The sequence below is a fragment of the Natator depressus genome, chromosome 8, assembly GCF_965152275.1.
Source record: "Natator depressus isolate rNatDep1 chromosome 8, rNatDep2.hap1, whole genome shotgun sequence".
NCBI classification, from domain to species: domain Eukaryota; kingdom Metazoa; phylum Chordata; order Testudines; family Cheloniidae; genus Natator; species Natator depressus.
The window spans coordinates 103,025,180-103,048,589 of record NC_134241.1 but is presented as its reverse complement, the minus strand read 5'-3'; the positions used below and the strand labels follow the sequence as shown (position 1 = coordinate 103,048,589).

At 43.2% G+C, this 23,410-nt stretch overlaps 2 protein-coding genes across 3 annotated transcripts in view; one reads left to right on the top strand and one right to left on the bottom strand.

Annotated features, from left to right (window-relative positions):
• LOC141992584 (aldo-keto reductase family 1 member A1) overlaps positions 1-23,410 on the top strand; it is a 107,034-nt gene that overhangs the window by 48,073 nt on the left and 35,551 nt on the right. Inside the window, exon 1 of one of the 2 annotated variants that reach the window (XM_074961857.1) lies at positions 14,694-14,713. The exons of the other annotated variant lie outside the window; for it this stretch is intronic. The gene's annotated coding sequence lies outside the window, so the exon portion shown is untranslated. Of the gene's footprint in view, positions 1-14,693; positions 14,714-23,410 lie in introns of those variants that run through there. 2 annotated transcript variants of the gene reach the window in all.
• PRDX1 (peroxiredoxin 1) lies at positions 7,096-14,469 on the bottom strand. The gene is made up of 6 exons (XM_074962324.1): positions 14,339-14,469; positions 11,381-11,497; positions 10,388-10,541; positions 9,906-10,028; positions 9,361-9,491; positions 7,096-7,480 (listed from the first exon to the last, which is right to left on the bottom strand). The coding sequence occupies exons 2-6, from the start codon at positions 11,484-11,486 to the stop codon at positions 7,395-7,397; spliced, it is 600 nt and encodes a 199-aa protein (XP_074818425.1). The 5' UTR covers positions 11,487-11,497; positions 14,339-14,469; the 3' UTR covers positions 7,096-7,394.

Genomic DNA, 23,410 nt, shown 5'->3' with positions numbered 1-23,410 from the left:
TCCCAGTGGAAGTGAGAATGAGCATGAAATGCTTAAAACTTTAGAGGAGCAAAGGGAATGAATTCTGCATCTTAAGTATTTACATAGTGAATATAGTGACAATGGTACCTGTGTGTGTTTTAGCTGAAGCTGCTGCTATTGCAGCCTTGAGGGTTTCCCCTTCCACACCAGTGGAATACCTGACCCAGATGAGGGGGAAAAAGAAGAGGACTTGGGATGACATTTTCAATGAGATCCTGCAAGCCAGTGCTACAGACCATGAGCATAGGGCCTAGAGGATGAACACTGGGGACAGCCTGGAGAAGGAAAGGGTAGAGAGGAGAGAGATGCACCACGATATAATGGGACTTTTCAGGCAGCAAGCAGATGCTGCAGACTCTGGTGGACTTGCAGGCTCAACAGTCCTGGGCTCATCTCCCTCTATAGCCCATTGAAAACTCAATCTCAAGACCTCCCTACATCCCTTCCCTACAACATTCCTTGTGGCATCAGGGCTGCTACACTATCCCCTTGTGGGAAGACTACACTAGAAGGACCACATTTCAAGGGGTTCTAGATATTATCAGAAAGGGGTTTTGTCTTCAGTTCAAGGCCCTTCCTACTACCCATGTCTCCTCAAGGAGGTACCCCCTTCTGTGGGAAGCTGTTGAAGCCAGAGCTGGACTCTCCTACATCTCAGACTAGTGGAGAAGTTTGTCAGAGTTCAGGGTTAAAGAGTTTTGTTTCCATTATTTTTTCAGTCCATTCTGGACCTTTAGCATTTCAACAAGTTTATCCTTCATTTCAAGTTCAGGATGGTGACTTTAGCCTCCATAATTCCTGAGTTAGATCCTCAAGACTGGTTCATGGCTCTTGATCTCCAAGATGCCTATTTTAATATAGCTCAAAGAAAATCCATCAGATTCCTGTTAGGAGAATCTCACTACAACTAGATGATGCTGCTCTTTGGCCTTACCCCAGCACATAGGGTATTCACCAAGTGCTAAGCAGTCATGGCAGCTCATTTAATGAGGTCTACTTATATTTCAGCAACTGGGTGATGCAGGGAAGATCACCAGCAAGTGACCAACTCAATTCAAGTAACCTTAAAGTTCTTTGCTACACTTTTCTCAGAGAAAAGTCTGCACTTTACCTGAAAGTGTAGAGTTCATAGGAGCCATGGCCAAGAACATTGCTGAGAGTGTTTCAGGCTTCCAAGACACATGACTCCATGCACTTATGTGATGCAGTTTGCCAGACTTCACTTACATTAGGCAACAGTGGGTGAAATCAGTTTCCCTACTAACCAGACACCATGTGGACCTGCTGGTCATGGTCAAGAATTCCTCTTCTTGTTAAACTGGTGAAAAAAACCCACTTGAGGTGTGCAATAGATTACCCTTCTCTGCACCTTCACCTATCAAGACTGTGCTGACAGTCCCACTCAGCTGGCAGCTCATCGGAGCACCTTAAAACTAAGGGCCTATGATCCCTTCAGGAGGTTTGTCTCCACATCAACATCCTACATCTCAGAGCCATCTGCCTGGCATGCAAAGCATTTCTATCTCCACTCCAGGAATCCAAAGTCCAAGAAACAATACCATAGCTATGCATTATGACTAGGGCCCTACCAAATTTACAGTCCATTTTGGTCAATTTCATGGTCAAAGGATATTTTTTAAAAATCATAAATTTCATGATTTCAGCTATTTAAATCTGAAATTTCAGTGTTGTAATTGTAGGGTTCCTGACTCAAAAAGGATTGGGGGGGGGGGGCTGTAGTACTGCTACCCTTACTTTTGCACTGCTGCTGGTGGAAGCGCTGCCTTCAGAGTTGGGCGGCTGGAGAGCAGCGGCTGCTGGCTGGAAGCCCAGCTCTGAAAACAGAGCTGCCGCCAACAGCAGCGCAGAAGTTGTGGTATGGTATTGCCACCCTTACTTCTGCACTGCTGCCTGCAGAGCCAGCCCACTCTCCGGCCGCCCAGTTCTGAAGAGAGCAGCGCAGAAGTAAGGGTGGCATGGTATGGTATTGCCACCCTCACTTCTGCACTGCTGCTGGCAAGACGCTGCCTTCAGAGCTGCGTGCCTGGCCAACAGCTGCCACTCTCTGGCCACCCAGCTCCCAAGGCAGGGCAGAAGTAAGGATGGCAATACCACAACCTCCCTAAAATAACCTTGTGACTCCCTGCAACTCCCTTTTGGGTCAGGACCCACAATTTGAGAAATGCTGGTCTCCCCCAGGAAATCTGTATAGAGTAAAAGCACACAAAAGACCAGATTTCACAGTCATGACATGTTTTTCATGGCTGTGAATTTGGTAAGGCCCTAATTATGACAACAGAAAGGGAGTAGTGATGTCATCTCTGCTTTGTCAGGAGGGCATTTGGCTCTGGATTTATTGTATTCATTACCAGATAACATCACTGGTCTTGCATCTTCCAAGTGTTCAGAACTCTGGTCCATCACCTCAGCAGACTGTTCTCAGACAAACATGAGTAGTCTGTCAAAAAGGGGTCTTCAATGCCTAGCACAATGGGGACCCATTCTTGACTAGCCCTTACTCTCGACTACAGTGGTTCTCAACCTGTTTATCATTGTGGGCCACAGGTTGAGAACCACAGCACCTCCCCCCTGCCAACCACCCGCAGTCCCCTATGCCCAGCACCCCTGCCCAGAGTAGGGCCAGGAGCAGAACCCGCCATGTGGGGCTGGGTAGCAGCCAGACCGCCGACCCCGGCAGATGGGGCCAGGCAGCCAGGACCCAAGTGCCACAGCATGTGGAAGGGCAGATGGGACCCTGGCACTGGGCCAGGAATAGAGTGCCTACTGTGGGCTGGCAGCCAGGACCTGAGAAAGGGGGCCAGGAGCGGAGCCCCACCTAAAACCTGGGGTGCTAAAGCACCTTGGAAAACCCCTAGTTCCCAAGCCACCCCCACTCACTGTCGAGAGGCCTCCCACAACCAACCTGCAGACCAACTCTTGTGGCACTCACCAGCCCGTTGCTGGCAAGAGCACTGGTGCAGGCTGCAAGACCCTGTCTCCCCCTCAGCTAGCCCTACCCACTGCCAGACCAGAGCAGCAAATTTTGAATTTTAAGCACACAGCTGGGCTGCAGTTGTGTGTTAACTGGCCACCTGCCCAATAAAAAAAGACTCAGTGTTGCAGAACATCTCTTGCAAGTGGGGATTCCCCACACCTGATCTACTTATCAGATATCAGATTTGCCAAGCATTTTGTTCTAGAAAGGTTTCAGTCTGGGTTCCCTTTCTCACCCCATGGAGCAGGATGAACATATACCTTCCTGCCAAACCCCACAATACTAAGGAAACAGACAAGGTGCAGAATTGATCATCATGATGGCCCCAGCATGAGCCAGTCAGTTTGGTATTCTGATCTGGTGAGCCCCAAGTGCAGTCCCTACCCATGTTACCTGCTCTGCCCAACAGACTTGCATAGAGGGTTGCCAACCCTCTAAAGATTAATCTTTAATTCCTGGAGACTCCAGGACAATCCTAATTAAAGGTTATATGATGTAATGAAACCTCCAGGAATACATCCAGCCAAAATTGGCAACCTTACTTGCAGAACAAGAGTCAGATCCTATACCCGGACTCACCCTCATTACATCTGATAGCTGAATAGCTTATTTGGTTAACACCAGTCAGCATTAAGACTGAAGTTCAGAAAATACTACTCCACAGCAGGAAAGCCTCAACTAGTTTGACTTATGAAGTTGAGTGGAAGAGGTTTTCTATTTGGGCATCTCATCACCAGCTGCCCCCCTTAACAGAGCCCATCTCAATTACCTTGGACTATTTACTAGCCTTGAAACAAACGGAGCTTTTTATTAGTTTGATAAGGGGCCATCTAGCTGCAATATCTGCATGACATCCTTCCCACCCATGATATTGTATTTTCCCCACCCTCTAGTGGTAAGGTTGCTCAAGGGTCTCTTATTTTCCAACCCCAATTGAGAAGCCCCTGTCTTTGATCCATTAGCAATTTGTTCCCTGTACAGTTAGAGGGTTAGCTACACAGCTGTCCTCTCTGAGTACATCCTCCCCTTGGTGTCAGGCCTTATGCCTTTACCCCTCTGGGATGGAATAATGCTGTTCTCCCACTCTTAGATTTGACCATGGGCTATAGTACCTATTCCTGGGGGGGGATTCTGCACCCCTGCAGGGGCACAGAACACATATGGCCTGCATTTCTGTGCCCCCCCACATAGAAAAATGCAAAAACAAAAAGTCTGCTGGGGCATATGCACCTCTTCCCCAGCAGTGTGTTCCAGCATGCCTGGAGCAGCTTCAGAGATGAGGGGAGAGGGAGTTGGGTGCGCATGCCTGTGTGGTTGAGTGGGGCAGGGCAGGGCTAGGCACATGCAAGAGACACACACTATCCCTCTCTTGCGACTACAGCTTGCTGGCATAGAAGGGTAGGGCTTTTTCTTATGCAGAGGCAAGCTAGAGGGGAAAAAAAAAAAAAAGTAGCAGCCTAGTTAACTGTTCCCATTCTCAGTCAATTCCCCCAGAAGCATAAAACCTGTGAAAGTTAAGGCCCCTACATTGTCAGAGTGATGTAAAGGAGCATTATAATAAATGACAGTAAGGGAATCCTCAGCTGGGAAGATCTATATGCTCTCTCACTCTTTCTTTATGCCACTTTGGCACAATGGGGTTAGATTATAGCTCAGGATTTATTTTGCTTTTTTTTTTTTTTTTAAAAAAAAAGTAAATCTTTGAGGGCAAAGAAAACATTATCCTGACATTTTATTGACTGCTTGGTAAATTAGAACCAAGCACTTCCCAAAGTACTCAGCCAGGTCCAGGACAATTAGCAAAACAGTATGACTTTCATGTGTGAAAGTCTAAGCAATTTATGAGCAATTTAAATTGACATTCTACTTTTTTTTTTAAATTGCTGTTTGGTGTTCTGTACTGTAATTTAAATGAAAATCCAGCATTATAACTGGAATGAGGGTATTAGTTACCAAGTGTTTAATTTAACTTTAACTATTCAGCATTTCCTAAATACATGAGTGATTTTCTCTTGTAGTTTAAATAAATTACCAAAACAGTTGAAACTGGTGTGATTATATTGCATTATTTTGACAAATAAAATATGCAGAATTTACTGTTTTGGCACAGACTCCCCCCCCAGGAGCAAGTACCCTGTTGATCAATCAGGCTTAGCCATCAGGTCTGACTAAAAAGAAAAGGAGGACTTGTGGCACCTTAGAGACTAACCAATTTATTTGAGCATAAGCTTTTGTGAGCTACATCTCTCTTCATCAGATGCATTCAGGTCTGACTAGGTTCTTCTCTTCAAGAGTTTGACTAGTGGTGACTAGACAGCCTTCTTAAGCCAAAGAATCAGAAAAGCAACTTAAACAAATAGTATATACTCATGTCTATCTTACTTAGAGCCTTACTATCCTGTGATTATGGGGCAGGCAAGCCTGGCTTCTTCAAACAGAAGAGACTTTTCACCCCAGCCCTTGCCTGTTCCCCCTCCCCTTCAATAACAGGAGTTAGAGACTTTTATCTGGAGTTCTAACTCTTTCTAGTCCTTTTGACTCAGTATTGGTAAACCAAGTTTTGTAACTGATTGGAACCTAGAGGTAGGCTCTTTACAGCTAAAATTTTGGGTATTGCCATAACCTTTAAGTAGTTACCGAATGTCATCTTATCTAGAGCCATTATTTTGTTTTCCTAAAAGCCAGCTGATTGAACACACAGTATCAATACTGTATACATCTAAATAACCAGAACATAGATTTATAAATTACATAACAGCCCCACCACCAATCCACAAAGTTGCCTTTTTGGTAGCCATTATCTCAGTTCAAAGGGTAGGGGAGATTCAGGCCTGCATGGCAGGTGCCGCTTATACAGAGTTTCATATGAACTCATCCCAAATTCCTGCCCACAGGCGTTTCAGAATTTCACATTAACCTCCTAGCTTTCTTCCAAGCCTAAATTTCATACACTTATGTAGTAAAACAATCCTACTATCTCTTGAAGAAAGCAATTTAGAGAGAGACCTGGATTGCAGCCTTGATGTTAAAGATCAGTGATATCTACACCTGTTCTTATACAGTTGGATGTTAACATGCGAGCTAGCCAGATCAGATACTAGTCAAATGAGCTCTAATGCCCAAGTGTATTGAGGGACATTCTTCAAACAGCAGCTGAAGCTGCATATATTTCCAAAGTTATAGGGCAGCTATGTGAAGCTCAGTCCACTTTTACAAGACACATCAGATGTCTATTTTAGAAAGACTCTTACTACCCACCTCCAAACAAACAAGAAATGGTCTATGACCAAGAGGGATCCATGGACAGATGTGGATTGTTATAGACAAAACATCTCCAAAAAACTAGTGTCTGTTGGTCATGTATGGATCCCACAACCTCCCCTGCCCATTTCCTACTCAGAGTCCGAAAACACTGGGTTACTATATTGGCAAAGAAATGATTGGGATTGCTCTACTTTTTATACCCTCAGATAGTGAGGAACACAAGGACAGCTAGGATGTAGGCCCCGACAGACACTGCTGTCTAAAAAAGGATCTCTTCTCATGTGCACCAGAAGTGGTATGGGTGGACAAGACATTTTTACAGTAACTGATTTTTCAGGTAAGTTAACTGGTCTTTCCACTCCTGGCTCTGGTGGGGAGTGTGCTTACTGGACAGAGACTTGGCTGGGGAAGGGGACTGAAATGAAGCCTAGAGGGAGGACTGGCTAGGTGCAGAGAATGGAATGAGGAGCCAGGAATGCGAAACAGATAGGATTGGGATAGAGAAAGGGATGGTGTCCCTAGCCTGTTTGCCAGAAGCTGGGAATGGAACACTTGATTACCTGTTCTGTCCATTCCCTCTGGGGCATCTGGCATTGGCCACTGTTGGCAGACATGATACTGGGCTAGATGGACCTTTGGTCTGACCCAGTATGGCCATTCTTATGAGACAGTTAGACAAACTGCATTTAAGAACCTGAATGCTCATTTGCACGATGGACCAAAGGAAAAGTGTTATTTTCAGAGTTGCTTCATGTCCCTAAGTCACTGCTGGAATCCTTAAAGAAACAATACACTGTTTTAGTTTTCAGGAGTTTAATAGTTACAAAATGTCAGACAGCTGTTCTACATGCAACACTTACCCAACCACTTACACTGCACTGGTCATTGAAGTCAACAGGGCATGATACACAAGTATTGATCATTAGGATTCTATATCAAGGTATTGTCAGTAAGACTAGTAAAAAGGATGGTTGACACCTACAGACAAGACTTCTCTTGACTCACAGTATACAATCTTTAAATAGTCAGAAAATTCAAAAAATACTTGACACTTGTTCTTTTCCTGAAGGCAGACTAGTATCCTCAGACTAACAGTAGAGCACAGGCAGCAAGTTTACTTCTGCTTGGAAAAGAATTCTTTGCTTTTCTGAACATCAGGTTTGATGGTTTCACTCCCAGGTTTCCAACCAGCTGGGCAAACTGAAAGAGAAGTTTTATTAACTGCTTGTAGAAGTTTCTGTAAGATATGTTTTTACAAGAGAACAGAGCGTGCCAGCAATTCATAAGACTGCAAATATACAATATGATTACAGCAATAAGTAATTGTCACTGCCGTTCACCTTAACACTTGATTCTGTTTTACTTGTATTTTGTGCTTCAGTTATCAGTGCCCAAGGAAGCTATAGACAATTTTATTCTGGCATTTCCCCAGCTTCTGAATGCTTTTATAGCTATTTGCGGACTCAGGAATCCTAGAGGGAAACATACTCTAGTGGCTTTAAATCCTTCTGCCCCCAGTCCCCATCTGTTCCTGTCCTCCCCCACCTCCAACTCCCAGCCAGGCTGCTTCTTACTTCACTGCCTCGGCATCACCAGGGGACAATTGAGTACACAGGACAGTCTCCCTGCTCAGTTCTGGTGCCTGGCACCAGTGGCCAACAGCAACTAGGAGGAGCAAGTGCAGGTAAAGTATTGCTCAGTCTCTGGAGATGGCATACACCCAGCCTGGTCAGCACATAAAAACAGTGCTGCAATGGCACATGCCCAGTACAGGCATAATCTTTGGAGACTTCAACAATAAGCTTGGAGCCTGTGCCAACTGATTTTTCAGAGGCTTCTAACTTGGACAGTAATCCACTCAAATTTGGTCTAGTGGAAAGACAGCACATCCCTTAAATCAGGGCAGGAACACTGGCAAATTGAGTCTGCCCAAAAGCATGGAAGCACTAGTGCTTAACAAAATGGCTGGAAGAAGTTACTATGGGCAACAGTATTTTCCCCTAGTTTTGGTCTCTGACCCATTTAGGAGAATGGTTTCTAAGAAAAAAGATTCAGCCTGAGGGAGACACCTGGAATGAAAACGCCGAATGGGTAGTTGAAGTTCAGGAATTCTAAGCAACTTAAGACAGTCTTGTAACGGAAAGTGTTACTTAAACTACCAATTCTGTCCATAATTAAAAGTGGATTAAGCAGTGAGCCAATGTTTGGTTAGAAATAATTGCGCTGATTCAAGACTATTACAGTGTCAGCTACCAGAATAGCAAGTTCTCATTAGAAGTTCTTTAATAGGTTTGTTTCAGTGTAACAGATTCCAACCTCCCGCACCACAGAACTTACGGACAGAATGCAAGAGGGAGCCCTGAGCTGCTAGCCAGTTGCTCTTCTGCCCTTCCTAATTTGACTTGCCCCATGACTACAGGGAGAGGTGAGAAGCAGAAGCATGGAGAGCTGCCATGCCCATCTGCCCAAGCCTTCCCATAGGATGCTTTATCAAGCCCAGGGAGAGATGCAGCCTGCCCAGGAATTTACTAGGGAGCCACTGTAATATTACCCAAGTCTTGCATAGTACTTTTCATCCATAAATCTTTTCAGTTGCATCTAGTCCATCCCTGAAGGGCACGAATATAGCCACTGGTTAGGTGTACATTTGTTCTTCAAATGGCGGAGTGTATAAGCCATTGAACTAGATCAAGCAACTGCTACCTGCTTACATAGCTTGATGTTACTGAGTAAGTGCCCATTACCAGAATCAGTCATATTTTTAAGTGATGTTTGTACATTACATGAAGTAATGCTTAATAGATTAACTAAAATAGGGGTAGAACAGAATTGTGTGCATTTTTACAGATGAATGAGAAAAATCTCTGTAAGACAAGGTTTCTTTGTTTTTGGGTGCATTTTGAGGTTACCTCCAACTAAGTAAGTTTCTGCATAAGCTTTATGCAAAAACATGCAAGTGCCTTGAGTTTGCCAAGGCCCTGGCTATGTGGCATTGCTTTTCCAGTTGGTAAGATTATTTCCCTTTACAAGCGGAAAAGGGGTACTTTAAATACTTCAGGCAAACTAATGCAAGAGCTTACCTTCTCCATGTTTATCTGTGAACTGGAAAGCCTGGACTAATCTGAGAGTTTCATCAACTGAGCGGCCAACAGGGAGATCATTGATGGTAATTTGACGCAAGATTCCCTTATCATCAATAATGAACAGGCCTCTGCAGAAGAGCACATAAAAATTTTGAACACAAAAGTCAAAACAAAGAACAGACTTTGAAAGAAAGATTATGCCTTCAGCTCTGCAAGTATTTTGAGTGAAGAGTGGCAACTAGCTAGTATGCTGTCCAATAGTGACATGGGTTAGGAAAAGGAAGGCAACTTTCAGCTAAAGAAACTAAAGTATGAGCGAGTGCCTTTGGCAGCCAAGCATGGCATGTTTGAGAAAGCTTAGAGAATTTTAGTTTGACTGCAGGGAAGAAAGTAAGCTAAATGAACTTTAGCTTGCAAGATCTCCCAAGTACATGCAAGTTTTATCAGTTTTTTTGGTAAAGACACTCTAGAAGTTTTTTTTTACTTCTATTTGAAGTAATCTGATCACAGCAGTCATGAGGATAGCCTGCCAGCAGCCTTACCTGTATGCAATACCTTCATCTTCTTTTAATACGCCGTACTCTTTAGCAATGGTGCGTTTTGTATCAGAAACCAGTGGAATGTTCATGTTACCCAATCCACCCTGCTTCTTAGGAGTATTGATCCTGAAGAGGAAGAGGAGTATGTCAGGAAGGAGAGGACACAGCAGTTCAGGAAACTACAGGAGTACAGTGTACCTGTGCTGGAATACCTATGCCTTTTTGCAGAATTAATATTGCAATTAACTGCATCATTAATGTCTTGGGGAAAGGTGGCAATTGCAGTAATTTAGCAATATTCTTAGGTCAGATGCCAGCTCTATTAATTGGTATTGATCGCAACAAGACACTTCTGTTATACAATTGCTACTTGCTAGTCTCGCTGTAGATTTGAATATAGCAGAAAAGTTACGATAGATTTTTTTTTTTAGTATACTCTGTAGAAAAACTAGCATAAGTCACAAGCATTAAAGATGGATGCTTACCAGGCAAGGTGACAGAAGTGAGAGTCAACAGAAGCTCCAATTACTTGACAGTTAAGTTTCTTAAACTCATCAGCCCTGTCACTGAATGCAATAATCTCAGTTGGACAAACAAAGGTGAAGTCAAGGGGATAGAAGAAGAAAACAACATATTTTCCTAGGGAAAAATAAAGACAAAACCACAAATTAGTCCTTTGGGCAAGTTAGACTTCCTTAGATAGTTAAAGTAGTCTCAAAATCACAAACATACACAAAGACCCTGTGTATTCCACTTAACAACTAGGTCAGGACTGTTTTGTCTTTAGAACAGGAGGTCATCTGCTTTAGTTATACTACTAGCTTCCATACAGAAACTGTATATTTGTTGGCTACAAAATGTTCAATCCCACTGTAGGATGTACTATATCATTAATATTCTTGGTGCATTGTTATTAGAGACCAAGGAGGACTGAAGTGTTTTATGGCTTTAAAAAGAGTCTTGCTCTATTTTTCCCCAAGGCAGCCAGTTTTCTAGTGCTATAGAAGAATACTGCTTCCAGCTAGCTAATGAAGATGGGAAAGCATTACATTAGTTCCATTTGAAAAACAAAAAAATTGACTGCACCACATAATATTTGAGATGTTGCATCAGCTCCTTGTCTGGAGTGATAAACAAGCCAAACAGGTCTGATCCAATAGATTTTAGAGTAAATTAAGCTCTCATTAAAGTTTAGGATTCACATTTGCTACCCACCAAGCAGAACATGGGCAAATACTGCCAGATTCCTCACAGCTTTCCAAGTGAGGACTGAGGTGTACTTGTAATAACCCTACCATGCCAGCTCCAGACTTCTCAATCAAATCACTGCACAAGTTACATTCTAAGTGGGGAATTTAAAGGATGACCACCAACGCGGACTTTTGAATCAATCCAAGTCACCAGAAATGAAATGCGGTACACATGTAGATTCCTTACTTCTCTCTTCCACAAGTGCAACTGTATACTTTTAGACTTACCTTTATAGTCAGAGAGGGTGATGTCTTTGAACTGCCCATCAGGCATCACAGCTGTGGCTTTGAAGCTGGGGGCTGGTTTCCCAATAAATGCATTTCCTGCAGACATCTTGATATGGGCTAGAATATTAGAGACATGTTAGACAATGTAGCTTTTCTGAAATGTAGCATTGTCAACCCAAGGAGCAACATGCAGTTTTGCCATAATAATCCAGTGTTTTTTTAAGACTGGAAACTTCTGTCATTAATATTGACCACAAGTTCAGCGAGTAAGTTTAGTTTGCCAAAGCCTCTGGTGCCTAGGTATCACATAGCTACACTAAGTAGGATCTTAAAAAAAAACATGTCAGTATTGACTACTGACATTACAAGTAGTCACACACACACACACACACTTTAGGAAGAGGAGACAAATGCAATCCACATATCTAAGGCCAAACTGAGTTCATACAACCTTAATAAGATTCCATGGACTAGAGTTGTTCCTCTTCTGCCCTCTGCCTTAAGTAATTTAAAATGTATCATGCACAAAGTTAGCATATTAACTTTGAATTCACTCAGCGTCTCACTACAAAATTCAAGATCTGAAAAGAAGCTGGCCTTCTGCAGTTGTGCTAGTATGCAGCATGACTCAGAGTTAACAGATCCAACCCACACAAGGAAGCCTCTGTCTGTTCCATGTTCAGAATAGATACATGCAGTTCAAGACCTTGACCATTCCACCATGCTATTGGTTTGATAACAAATAAGTATTGCCAGTATGCCTAGGAAGACTATGTCCTTCCTCCAGTTAGAGTATATCAAAGGTTGTTATAGTGTAAGGTTAAAAGCTTCCATTTTATTTGTTAGCGAAAAGGGAGCTGTGTGTGTGTAAACACCCCCCCTGCAAACTACTCGAAAATTTAGGAACTCAATCATTTTACAACACAATGGATTTCAGTGTTACTATGACTGTTTATTAATTCAGACTTAAGCTATTTGTACCAGTTTTAGCTAATCAATTATTTTATTGTAGTGCTGAATTAGCAAGTTTGTGATTAGGAGTGCTTTCTCAACACTACAGAGCATTTATATTTCTTAGAGGTTATTTAAGATTGTGTAAGGGCAACAACGTCTCTTTTGTTCAGTCTAAGGGAGATGGCTGTGTTGCAGAATGGTCAGACTCCACTTCAGTTATTTCAGAAGTTAGACACCAGATGCGTTTTGTTTGATGCTTTTAAGAGCTTCATGCCTGTGTAAGGGAAAACATTTAAAGCTCTATGCACAAAAGCAAACTGCTTTAGTTTCAGTAAAGTTATGTTAGACTATATCTTTAAGAAAATGGCAAGTTTTGTATGAAATTTGTTAGGCACCGTTGTTGCCAAGAATTAATACTCAAGTGAGAAAACTGCATGATGATTCCCCACAGCATAGTTTCTACTTTGTTGTGAGTCTCTGCCACAGTCTAGTATTATCACAGCACATGGCAACTAACCACAGAAAACTATCTGGCATACTCTAGCTAAATTTGACAGCATTTCCTGAACACAATGTGGTGAAGACACCCAATGCTCAATATTGTGTTATTTCCTTTCAATTTATAAACCATTAAAAGCAGCTGACCTTTGCTCAGTCACCTGTCAGTGATTTAAAATGGCATCAAATACAGTTTAATCAGCTCATAGTTAATCTTCAAGTCCCCCTGTAGCTTCAAAGGCCAGCTGAAACAATTGGGTCCTGCAGCATCCTCTAAAGACAACAAGTTCAGGCTATTTGAACCAGGGGTGGGAGGGGAGTCTAGAAAAAATCCCTGCCAGTCCCTTCTCCCACAGTGATACCAGAATGGAAGTAGAGGTGCTGATACTAGTCACAATAGTGGTACTGTACTATTTTCTTTTTTTTACAATTTGTTAAACAGATGAAACTTTTGTTCTACCATGCCTAATAAGAGGACACAGTTGTGCAATTCTGAGGCTACTGAACTAGCTTCGCTTAACATGGCTCTCTGAACCTTGCTCTGGAGCCAGCTCACCCCCACTGAGGAACTCAGCCCACAGAAACCAAACATGGCATTAGTCCTAACACTAGATAGGGCCGGTTCCCTCCACGCTCACCAACTTCGAGATAACCTCCATCCAAACCAGATTTCCCCGAAGTTAGAACCCCAAGGGTCCAAACCAGAATTTCTTTGCTAAACTTCTGCCATTAAAGGATTAACAGCCTGCTAGGACATTGGTCTATCCAGCCAAGAGAAATTGGGATTACAACATGCCATTTCAGGGCCACCTTAAGAGCATTTGTTTCCCCTACTCTCCCTGTAAGAAGAGAAGCTGCCAGCATCACAATCCGCTGATGGCGATTACTAGAGAAATCCCAAAGCTGGTTCCCTTAACGCTCCTGCGCTTTGCTCCCAGAAAAAAGGAGCGTATTAGGAGCAACTTTCGTTTCAGGGAGCCAGATTTATTCAGCTCCCGGAGGTCACGCTAACAACAGATTTTCAGATTGTTCTAGCTAAAGTCTCTTCCCTCCTCCCCCTTAAAGGCAAAAGGGACCTGAAGCATAAAAGCATTTAAGCGTTAACAGGCTTGGTTTTCCTGGCAGAAAAATTAGTTCACCATGCTCTGCCCTTCTGCTACCCCAGGTGCGGCACAGAACAGACGATCTGCAAGCATTTCGTCAGGAAGGCAATTCAAGCCAAGCACAGAACACACACACACCCCATTTCCCTCTAATTTACAAAGTCCCATTTAGGAAGAAAAAAAAGTCAGAAAGCTTTTACCCCCACTCCCACCTGCACAGCACCACACAGCTCGAGTCTGTATATTTTTAAGCAATCCTCATTTGTATGGAGGGAGCCAAGGGTAGGTTTACCCAAAAAACGAACAAACCCACCCAAATCTATCCTGCAGATAAAACATGTTATACCATAATTTAAACTTTGCTACGGGCAGATAACTGAAGCTTGCACCGACAGACACTTACATAAAGGAAAGGCAGGCTCCTCAAACGCCACTTCTCACACACACAGAAGCAGACTCCCAAAACTAACTAAACTGCCTGCAAGCAAGGTCTGTAGCTGTGGCTTTATAGCCTCCCGGATCTCGCGAGGAAACGGGGCAGGGTGGCGAGGGGGGAAAGAATAAAGGAAACTCACCCGGCCCCTCCTCTTCTGTCTCCTTTACAGATGCTATGGCTGCAGCGCCAGCATGACTTTGCAGATTTACACAGCTCCCTGAGTGTTTCACTAAGGGAAGACATGCATGAGGTTATGTAGAGACGGAGGCAGCCTTAGTATCCCTGGTGTTGCAAACTGAATGAATTTGAAGAAGTGGCGATTTCAGTCTAGATACTACAGTGGTATGTGCTTTAGAAATGTGCAGTGTAATAGTAATAAATGTCTGATCAATTTATGGGAAGGTGGTTTCAAATGGTTCTTAGAAAGCCATTGTGAGCTTCCATTGCAAGAGAAAGAGATCATTAAAAACTGTTTAACTTGAATTTATAGTCTAGTTAGCTAGTAGTACTTTACCACTTGTGACATGGGAGATGAGGAGGAAACATTTTAGACTTTGGGGGAAAGTAAGGTTTATGGGGTTTAACTGTACCAGTGAGGTCTGTGGAAGTTTTGCCATTTAAAAACTTATTTAAAAACAGAATTGGGCCTATATTGGAATTCTAGTATATAAAATATGTTATAAACATATATATATATATAGAGAGAGAGAGAGAGAGAGAGGACTAAATAAATCATAAATAAATAAATATATATATATATATATATATATATATAGGACTAAATAAATCATTCTCACTATATTAATGCAAGCAGTCCCACTAGCTGTATCTGGTAGCCTTTTCCACCTAATATTTCTTGCCTCTGTTCTCACTGGTACAGTATCATCAGTGGAAGCATTTTGTTTTCAGTTTTGTCACTACCCCAAATTAAAGGTGATCTCCGAGCTCTGACAGGGACACAGAGCAGCCCTCTGCTGAAAAAAGTTAAATCTTCCCTTGGATGGGGTTTGATCTAAAGTTCATTGGATTCAGTGGAAAGACTGTCACAGAGTTCAATGGACGTTGCATCAGGCCTGTGAAGCAGCTATTTTCAGGGACGTGCAGAGGAATTTCCAGGACTAAATGGCCTGTGTAAATGTCTACAAGTATTCTGAAACATTGGATCCAAGAATATATCAAACTGACGTTCTGTTTGGTTTAGACACACAACTGAGTTTAATGTTAAAATTAGGGCTATCAAGCGATTAAAAAAATTAATCGCAATTAATTGTGCAATTACAAAAATAATTGCATGATTAGTCGTGCTGTTCAACAATAGAATACCATTTATTTTAAATATTTTTGGATGTTTACTACATTTTAAAATATATTAATTTCAATTACAATACAGAATACAAAGTATACAGTGCTCACTTTATATTAATTTTTTATTACAAATATTTGCACTGTAAAAAAAACAAAAAAAAATTATTTTTCAGTTCCCCTCATACAAGTACTGGAGTGCAATCTCTATCATGAAAGTTGAACTTACAAATGTAGAACTATGTAAAAAAACCTGCATTCAAAAATAAAACAATGTAAAATTTTAGAGCCTACTACTCCACTCAGCCCTACTTCTTGGTCAGCCAATCACTCAGACAAACAAGGTTGTTTACATTTGCAGGAGATAATGCTGCCTGCTTCTTGTTACAATGTGACCTGAAAGTGAGAAGAGGCGTTCGCATGGCGCTGCTGTAGACAGCATCACAAGATATTTACGTGCCAGATGCACTAAAGATTCATATGTCCCTTCATGCTTCAGCCACCATTCCAGGGGATGTGCGTCCATGCTGATGACGGGTTCTGCTCGGTAATGATCCAAAGCAGTGCGGACTGACGCATGTTCATTTTTATCATCTCAGTCAGATGCCACCAGCAGAAGGTTGATTTTCTTTTTTGGTGGTTTGGGTTCTGTAGTTTCCGCATCAGAGTGTTGCTCTTTTAAGACTTCTGAAAGCATGCTCTACACCTCATCCCTCTCGGATTTTGGCAGGCACTTCAGATTCTTAAACCTTGGGTCGAGTGCTGTAGCTATCTTTAACAATCTCATCTTTGCATTTCGTCAAATCTGTTGTGAAAGTGTTCTTAAAACGAACATGTGCTGGGTCATCATCCAAGACTGCTATAACATGAAATATGTGCAGGATGCAGGTAAAACAGAGCAGGAGACATAAATTCTTCCCCCAAGGAGTACAGTCATAAATTTAATTGACGCATTATTTTTTTAATGAGCATCATCAGCATGGAAGCATGTCCTCTGGAATGCTGGCTGAAGCATGGAAGGGGCATACGAATATTTAGCGTATCTGGCATGTAAATACCTTGCAACGCCTGGCTACAAAAGTGCCAGGCGAATGTCTGTTCTCACTTTCAGGTGACATTGTAAATAAAAAACAGGCAGCAGTATGTCCCGTCAATGTAAACAAACTTGTTTGTCTTGGCCCTGGTCTACACTAGGAGTTGAGGTCGAATTTAGCAGCGTTAAATCGATTTAACCCTGCACCCGTCCACACGACGAAGCCCTTTTTTCCGACTTAAAGGGCTCTTAAAATCAATTTCCTTACTCCACCCCCGACAAGGGGATTAGCGCTGAAATCGGCCTTGCTGGGTCGAATTTGGGGTACTGTGGACACAATTCGACGGTATTGGCCTCCGGGAGCTATCCCAGAGTGCTCCATTGTGACCGCTCTGGACAGCACTCTCAACTCAGATACACTGGCCAGTTACATAGGAAAAGCCCACGAACTTTTGAATTTTAATATCCTGTTTGGCCAGCGTGGAAAGCTGCAGGTGACCATGCAGAGCTCATCAGCGGAGGTGACCATGATGGAGTCCCAGAATCGCAAAAGAGCTCCAGCATGGATCGAACAGGAGGTACAGGATCTGATCGCTGTATGGGGAGAGGAATCCGTGCTATCAGAACTCGGTTCCAGTTTTCGAAATGCCAAAACATTTTTCAAAATCTCCCAGGCCATGAAGGACAGCGGCCATAACAGGGACCTGAAGCAGTGCCGCATGAAACTTAAGGAGCTGAGGCAAGCCTACCAGAAAACCAGAGAGGCGAACGGCTGCTCTGGGTCAGAGCCCAAAACATGCCGCTTCTATGATGAACTGCATGCCATTTTAGGGGGTTCAGCCACCACTACCCCAGCCATGTTGTTTGACTCCTTCAATGGAGATGGAGGCAACACGGAAGCAGGTTTTGGGGACGAGGAAGATGATGATGATGATGAGGTTGTACATAGCTCACAGCAAGCAAGCGGAGAAACCGGTTTTCCCAATTGTCTGCCCTTGCTTTCACGGAAGGAGGGAGGGAAGGGGGGCCTGGATATGTACCCAGAACCACCTGCGACAATATTTTAGCCCCATCAGGCACTGGGATTTCTACCCAGAATTCAAATGGGCAGCGGAGACTGTGGGAACTGTGGGATAGCTACCCACAGTGCAACGCTCCGGAAGTCGATGGTTGCCTCGGTACTGTGGACACACTCCGCCGACTACATGCACTTAGAGCATTTGTGTGGGGACACACACAATCAATTGTATAAAAACGCTTTCTACAAAACCGACTTCTATAAATTCAACCTAATTTCATAGTGTCGACATATCCTTAGTGATTGGCAGAATAAGATGTAGAACTGAGTGGACTTGTAGGCTCTAGGGTTTTACATTGTTTTGTTTTTGAGTGCAGTTATGTAACTAAAAAAAAAAATCTGCATTTGTAAATTACACTTTCATGATAAAGAGATTGAACTTCAGTACTTGTATGAGGTGAATTGAAAAATACAATTTCTTTTGTTTATCATTTTTACAGTGCATATATTTGTAATCAAAAATAATAATATAAAGTGAGCGCTGTGTACTTTGTATTCTGAGTTGTAATTGAAATCAATATTGAAAATGTAGAAAAACGTCCAAAAATATTTAATAAATTTCAATTGGTATTCTATTGTGCGATTAATCGCCATTAATTTTTTTTAGTTAATCGCGAGTTAACTGCGATTAATTGACAGCCCTAGTTAAAATGTTACAGATAAAACCTCAGCAATTACAGTGCTTGCTTTAATTATACTGCTAAATCCAGCTAGCAGAAATGTTTGTTCCTTGTCTGCACTGCAATTTACAGTCACGTTAGCTAACTCCTTAAAACACATTTACAAATTCCCACCTAGAGTAACCCAAAGAGGTTAACAGCAGGGCTGCCTGCCAGAGCAGTCTGGAGTGTTGCTCTGGAGAAACCCAGGACTCAGTGAAGCTTTGGCACTGCAGATATAACATTACTGGGCCAGCCAGCCCTCCTCCCCCGAAAAGAGGAGCAGGGAGACTGGTCCCTCCCTGCTGCCACAGCTGGAGCAGCCCAAACACTAGGGCTATGTCTGCACTACATAGTTTTAGTGATCCAAGTTAAATCGGCATACAGCCACCGCAGTTTGTATATTGTTTGTGTGCATGCATACTTGGCTCTTTGCATCGGTGCTGTGTGCTCTCACCAGGAGTGCTTGGATTGATGCACAGTGCAGTGTACCATGGGTAGGTATCTCAGTGAGCCACTTGGCACTGTTCGGCACGCTGTCTTTTGGGTCGTTTTGGCAAAGCATGGTGGGGGCATAAATGTTCAACTTCCCGTAATTCAATGTTCTCCATCCCATAATATCATTTCTATCCCATAGTTTTCACATCTATTTTCAATTTCCCACACACCCACCCTGGACTTATTTCTGTCTGCCATCTCTCACAGAATCATGGAGCCTCCACAGCTCTGTACTATTGCCATGAGCATAGCAAGCACAGGATGTATTTGCAGAACTGCAGAGAACACAATTTCTTTGAGGACAGACTACTGTGGCACACAGTGCAAACCAATTCAGGATTGTTGGCATTCACAGAGCAGCTACAGATGGTGGAACACCATTTCTGGGCCCAAGAAGCAAGAGCTGACTGGTGGGATAGCATCGTAATGCAGGTTTGGGATGATGCTCAGTTGCTGCAGAACTTTCAGATACGCAAGGCCACATTCTTGGATCCGTGTGCTGAGCTCGTCTCACCATCCAATGCAGGGACAACAAACTGAGAGCTGCATTGACAGTGCAGAAGTCAGTGGCAACCATAGGCACCGACTCCGTGGGTGCTCTGTGGCTGGAGCACCCACGGGGAAAACATGGTGTGTGCTGAGTACCCACTGGCAGCCCCCCTATCAGCAACCCTCCTGTCCTTCAATGTTTGCTGCCTGCTGGCAGGCCCCACTAATCAGCACCTCCTCCTTCCTCCCCGCATCTCCACCGCGATCAGCTGTTTTGTGGCGTGCAGGAGGGAGTGGGAGAAGTGAGGGTGTGGCGCACTGCAGGGAGGGGGTGGAACGGGGCGGGGGTGGGAAGGGGTGGAGTGGGGGCGGGGCCTGGGGCAGAGCCGGGGGGTCAAACACCCCCCTGGCACATTAGAAAGTCGGCACCTGTGGTGGCAACCACACTGTGGAAACTTGCAATGCCGTATTGCTACCAGATAATAGGAAGTCATTTTGGAGTTGGCAAATTCACTGTCGGTGCTGTAGTCATGCAAGTGTGCAGGGACGTTAGTTTTCTCTTGCTATGCAGGACTCTGACTCTTGGCAATGTGCAGGACTTAGTGGATGGCTTGACAGCTATGGGGTTCCCAAACTGCAGTGGCGCCATAGATGGCATGCACATCCCTACTGTGGCATGAGAGCACCTTGCCACACAATACAACAACAGAAAGGGCTACTTTTCCATGGTTATGCAAGCACTTGAAGATCACCAGCAGTGCTTCATTGACATCAGTATCGGCTGGTCAAGGAAGGTGCATGATGCTCACATCTTTAAGAACACAAGACTGTTCAGAAAGCTAAAAGCAGGGACCTTCTTTCCTGACCAGCGGATTACCTTTGGTGATGTTGAAATGCTTGGGGAATCCTGCCTACCCCTAGCTCCCATGGTTCATAGAAATATTCCAATGTTTATAACTACCTGTTGTGTCCTGCACAGTAGTTGTGAAGCAAAGGGGGAGAACTTGCCTCAAGAGTAAAGATAGCGTGGCCGTCGGCTGAATTTGAACAGCTGGACACAAGGACTGTCGGACGAGCTCAATGCAGAGCTATACGGCTTAGGGAGACTTTGAAAGAGCACATTAACAGTGAGCCACAGTAATGTGCTGTGGTGTACTGTGCTCAACCTGGTGCTGCAGTTTGGGGGCCTGTTAGGAATTCCGCGGTGCTTGCTGCGCATCTGTGTGTATGTCACTGTAAGCGCAGCTAAGGAAGTGTTGGGTTGCTTGGTGTACATGTATGACTACACTGTTTGCCACCGATCTGCAGCCAGCAGGCATTATGCACCATGTGTTGTAAACTAATAAAGATGAATCACTTTCAAAATAAGAGCTTTATTCAGTTATGAAAACAGCACCTAACAATCTGAAGGACATAATAGTAAATAGAAAAGGAGTACTTGTGGCACCTTAGAGACTAACCAATTTATTTGAGCATAAGCTTTTGTGAGCTACAGTGATTTTCCACTGAATGCATTCGATGAAGTGAGCTGTAGCTCATGAAAGCTTATGCTCAGATAAATTGGTTAGCCTCTAAGGTGCCACAAGTTCTCCTTTTCTTTTTGTGAATACAGACTAACACGGCTGCTACTCCGAAACCTGTCATAATAGTAAATAGATTTTTAACTTCAAAAATTTTCAGACCCTTAATAAATAAACAAGGGACGGGAACATTGATGTCCATTGTAGCTACACATACATCAGCTATGGCTCTTGCTGGTCAGTGTATGTGAAACTGTGGTTATCCATGCGTTCCCCCAGTGTGGAGTGGTAGGGATAAGCGTGCTGGCTCTGAGGCCACATTGAATGGCAAGGGAGGTGCAGGGAGGCACTATGCTGCAGCACTCCACCAACTGCAGTCAAGCCCGGGATTGTTGAACCTAGAGGTCCACAAGAGGTCCACAAGTCTGCAGATCTGCGTTTGCTAATGGAGAAGCTCCATTATGTCCTGGGGCATCTCCCTCTACTTTTCCTGCTGGGACTCCTGGGCATTTTTCCTGTCCACTCTTTCCTCCTCTGTACAGTCTGCAATATTCACTCTCTAGGCCAGTGGTTCTGAAACTTTTATGTTGGTGACCCCTTTCACATAGCAAGCCCCTGAGTGCGACTCCCCTTATAAATTAAAAACACTCTTTTATATATTTAACACCATTAAAAATTCTGGAGGCAAAGCGGGGTTGGGGTGGAGTTTGACAGCTTACGACCCCCCACGTAATAACCTCGCAACCCCCTGAAGGGTCCCGACCCCCAGTTTGAGAACCCCTGCTCTAGGCCCTCTGCTAAGAGAAAACTCCCAGCCTACCTGTAGAGATTTTAAGGTAACAAAGATGAAAAATATTATCATATGTTGTCATATTCTCAATCTGATAGGCATTTAGCTACCACTGATGGGCCTCAGACTCAGTTAGGTCTAGTAATACTACCTTTGCAAACATTTTGAGAAATTGAGCTCTGAAATTCAGTCTGTGAAATCACATAATATACTGTGTATTTGTAGGTTTCAGAGTAACAGCCGTGTTAGTCTGTATTCGCAAAAAGAAAAGGAGTACTTGTGGCACCTTAGAGACTAACCAATTTATTTGAGCATAAGCTTTCGTGAGCTACTGCATCCGATGAAGTGAGCTGTAGCTCACGAAAGCTCATGCTCAAATAAATTGGTTAGTCTCTAAGGTGCCACAAGTACTCCTTTTCTTTTTGTGTATTTGTACTTTTTTCTGCATTAGCTCAAAGTGATAGATGTTTGATTTTTTAAGTTAGATCAGAATGTCCTGTGTTCCTTTCCCTGTTCTGCAAGTATGCTTTTTAATTGGCAAATGTTATGTCTGCCTGAATGGATCATTACAGCCCTTTATGACACAAATTTTAATATATTTTCTTCCATTCTCTTGTCTACTTCCTATTTAATTACTGGGCATTTAGTTCAGTGGACTAGGCCTCAGGAGACCTGGGTTCTAGTCCCAACTCGGCCACTGGCTTGCTGGATAACCTTGGGCAAAACACTTCACCTCCCTGTGCCTGAGTCCCCTGTCTTTAAAATGGGGATAATGATGCTCACCTCCTTTGCCAAGTGCTTTGAGATCTTCTGATGGAAAGTGCTATATAAGAGCTAGCTGGTATTATATATTTGTTGCAGTTTTCATGCTTAAGGCCACATTATTTAAGCAGCCTCTACAGCCTTAAATTGGTCATGTTCTTGGCAGTGACTGTTAATAGTTTCAAGAAAAACAGGAACTTTCACTACCTTCTCTTCTTGCACTGTACTCTTTCCTTTTTTTCTTCTCCCCCCCTGCCTTGTTGTCTTTCCTTTTTTCTCTCTAGTCTCTGCTCCCTTACTCTGTTTGGTAGAGACAGGATGCAACATGGAGAAGGGTGATTGTGTGAGTGGCCAAAGGTGATTTTCCTATATCCCTGATCCTTATAGGTTTGAACCAACTGAGAACAGCAAAGATGAAAAAGACTGCAGCAAAATGGCATTTTGGTAGACAATAACACCTGCTACACAAAGTCCCTGTTGTAGATATCAGTTTGTGTTTCCATTATAACTCTACTTTACTTCCCAGATTCTCATGCTTTCTAAGTTGGTTGTAAAAATGGAAACCTGTAGTACAAAGTCACAGTTGAATGTGATTTTCCTCAGTCATGGCCATATTTAGTTATACAAGTACAACAAACATAGGAATATTCCACACTTACAGGAACAGATCCTGCTTCCACTGCATCAATTAAAGTTTTGCCATTGACTGGAGTGGGAGCAGGATCATATCTACACAGTATTAATCTATATACACATACCCAGGTTAACCTTGATTTAAACCTACTTGCTTAAATAAGGAAACACATATTTGAGAATGAGTGTGTTTGAATAAAAGCTGTCTTTGTTGTCCCAGTACACTTCCTCCTCTTGTTGCACCTTCTAATGCAAACATTATTGCATGAAAAAGG

What these genes read in the sequence shown, in the direction of transcription:
- PRDX1 (XM_074962324.1), bottom strand. Translation starts at nt 11,486, where the DNA reads ATGTCTGCAGGAAATGCATTTATTGGGAAACCAGCCCCCAGCTTCAAA. An exon ending in CACCCTCTCTGACTATAAAG is followed by an intron (nt 10,542 to 11,380) that starts GTAAGTCTAAAA and finishes ATTTTTCCCTAG; the next exon opens with GAAAATATGTTGTTTTCTTC. An exon ending in GATGAAGGTATTGCATACAG is followed by an intron (nt 9,492 to 9,905) that starts GTAAGGCTGCTG and finishes GCTCTTCTGCAG; the next exon opens with AGGCCTGTTCATTATTGATG.